At 39.7% G+C, this 2,467-nt stretch overlaps 1 protein-coding gene across 1 annotated transcript; it reads left to right on the top strand.

The window, feature by feature from the left end:
* The first annotated feature begins 26 nt into the window (after window positions 1-26).
* On the top strand, window positions 27-1,885 carry LOC112140108 (myosin light chain 4). Its single transcript, XM_024263017.2, has 3 exons — window positions 27-441; window positions 1,312-1,339; window positions 1,612-1,885. Exons 1-3 carry the CDS (start codon window positions 334-336, stop codon window positions 1,857-1,859), a joined length of 384 nt encoding a protein of 127 aa, XP_024118785.2. The 5' UTR covers window positions 27-333; the 3' UTR covers window positions 1,860-1,885.
* Window positions 1,886-2,467: the final 582 nt, after the last annotated feature.

Raw genomic sequence — 2,467 nt, 5'->3', positions numbered from 1 at the left:
CTCCTCAGTAATGTCCACACTTCACAGAGGGAGGTCACTGCTGGAAGATTGGGGAGGTCACTTGATTAAAATAGCCTTTTTAATCGAAGGTCCCCGGCCTGGGACTTCAGCTCACTCCGTTTCCATTGTCCATAAACTCTCCCTCACACAGGCCTTTGTCTTAAATAGAAGCACAAAGTCATATCCTTTTATAGTGTCCTTCTGTTGTTGGCGGTCTGGGTGGGAGGTGACACCTGTGGACAGGGGATAAAGGGGCTTTAATTGCCCACCTCTGCTGGCAGTTGCCAGGATCCCCGTCTGCCGTCTCGGTGCTGAGAGCCTCCTGCTGCTGCTATGGCCCCCAAAAAGAAGGAAGAGCCGAAACCAGCCGCCGCGCCGCCGCCCAAACCCCCAGAGCCCGAGCGCCCCAAGACCCCCGAGTTTGACCCGGCATCAGTGACGGTAAATCTGTTATGAAGCCGATGCCTATCAGAGATTTAAATCATTTTATATCCATGTTTGTTTTGATGAGTTTATAGAACATTTGGAGAGGATTCTAACTTTTACAGATCACGAGAGACCTCAAGTGACCCAAAGTTGGCAGTGCAGCTTCAGCTTCAGTTCATAAACTAAATGTTCTCTGCTGTGAAAGAGGCCGTCTGTCTGTGTTAGGGTGGGGAAACTAATTAGCCGGTGGGACAGCGCGGCCCTGCTGACTCGGCCCCCTTCCCCGCCGATAAAAGACGCCACGGTTGGGCGAGCGGCTAGATTACAATGAAGCCACGAAATATGATTTCCATTATGTCTGAGAAGAGCAGACCACCCACTGAGGGCAGAAAACGAGGACCCAAGAAACTCAAGGAAGAAAAATGCGGATAATTATAGCATCTCTGTCCATCTCTGTCCACGCTTGAAATAGCATGGAAAAATGTTTTCACCAAACTTTAGTTTGAGGTTTTGCCCGAAATTTGAGATAAACTGGAGGTCAGCGTTCATGTTTACTGTAGAAAACTGGATTTTTCTGAGTTTTTTAAACATTTTCTCAAAGCAAGAACTTTAAATACTTTTAAATATTTAATTTCCAATGAGTCTAGTTTTCATTTTAATGCATTAAACTTGTAATCCAGTTTTATTGTTTGCCAGCCATAAATAAACATGCATTCAATCTAAATATAAAATCATAAAAAAATCAGAAACACTAATTTTTACAGAAATAAATCTTATTTAAATGTAAAAGCTCCTGGATTTGACCATATTTATTTTAATTTTCTTCTGCTAAAACGACTGATCGACGCTCTCTAACTGCTTTGTTTGTTTTTCGTCTCTCCGCAGCTGGAATTTACCCCGGAACAACTGGAGGGTGAGGCTCGGAGGGCTCTTAAAATGTGTCGTTTGTGTTACATGGACTGTGGGTTATTTATAGAGGTAATGAAACGTTTATGTGATCATTCTCCGTCTGGGATGAACAGCCAGTAACAGCTGCTGATACGTGACATCAGGGGACTTTTATTTTGAAGTGCCCCCATCCATCCAAGTCAATCCTGTGAAACACCTGAAGTACATGCAAATACTCTTGTGTGCTCGGAATAGATAAAACTGAATTATGTTTATTTATTTATTTTGTGCCTGCAGACTTCAAAGATGCTTTCCAGCTGTTTGACCGAACACCAACCAGCGAGATGAAGATCACGTACGCCCAGTGTGGAGACCTAATTAGGGCTTTGGGCCAGAACCCGACCAACGCGGAAATCATGCATGTCCTTGGAAAGCCCAAAGCTGAAGGTTGGTTACAAAAGGAGCAAAAAAAAATAAGAAGAAAAAGTCAACGAATTGCTGCAAACCTTATGATCAAATGTGATCATTTTTTTAAATTCTTTTGATCCACTCAATTCAGTTTTGAGTTTACACAGTTTACACATTTAGAAATACATTAATAATCTACTATATGTTTTGAATATATTTATCTGATACAGTGAAATAATGAGATTATTAATATCACAAAAATGTTTAGATCCTTAACATTGTAAACATTGTTCTTCTTCTCCTTGGGATATTTCAGTTTGGCCACTAGGTGGCGATCACACTATGACATTACACATTTTTCAAAAAGAATAAACAAGAAATTAGCAAAAAAATGTGTTTTAAGCTACAGATGGTTACTTTAAAAATATTTCCATAAAAGAGTTTGGAAAATTCATGTCTGTGAGTTTCATCACAGACATGAATTTATGTTTAGGTTCGACCGAGCGTTAGCATTAGCTGTCCTATGGGAAATTCCATTAACCGTTACCATCAAGCAAGCGGACTTTATTTATTTAGTTTTTTTTTTTTTTTTTAGTTTTTTATTTATATATTTTTTTTATTGAGCACTTAATGAAGTGCAGTGCAAGCCACACATTGGAACTCATACAAATATAAACATGAACATTAAGTAGCGAAACAAGAAAGAAAAAAATAAAATATATGACAAAAAAAAGAAAGATGCAAG

Source organism: Oryzias melastigma, unplaced genomic scaffold (assembly GCF_002922805.2).
Source record: "Oryzias melastigma strain HK-1 unplaced genomic scaffold, ASM292280v2 sc00447, whole genome shotgun sequence".
NCBI lineage: Eukaryota > Metazoa > Chordata > Actinopteri > Beloniformes > Adrianichthyidae > Oryzias > Oryzias melastigma.
This window is presented reverse-complemented; position numbering and strand designations above follow the sequence as displayed.

Bases quoted from the DNA above. Each gene is read 5' to 3' on its own strand.
- LOC112140108 (XM_024263017.2), top strand. From the start codon at position 334: ATGGCCCCCAAAAAGAAGGAAGAGCCGAAACCAGCCGCCGCGCCGCCG. The intron at 442-1,311 runs GTAAATCTGTTA...GTCTCTCCGCAG, and splicing joins TTGACCCGGCATCAGTGACG to CTGGAATTTACCCCGGAACA. The intron at 1,340-1,611 runs GTGAGGCTCGGA...TTGTGCCTGCAG, and splicing joins TACCCCGGAACAACTGGAGG to ACTTCAAAGATGCTTTCCAG.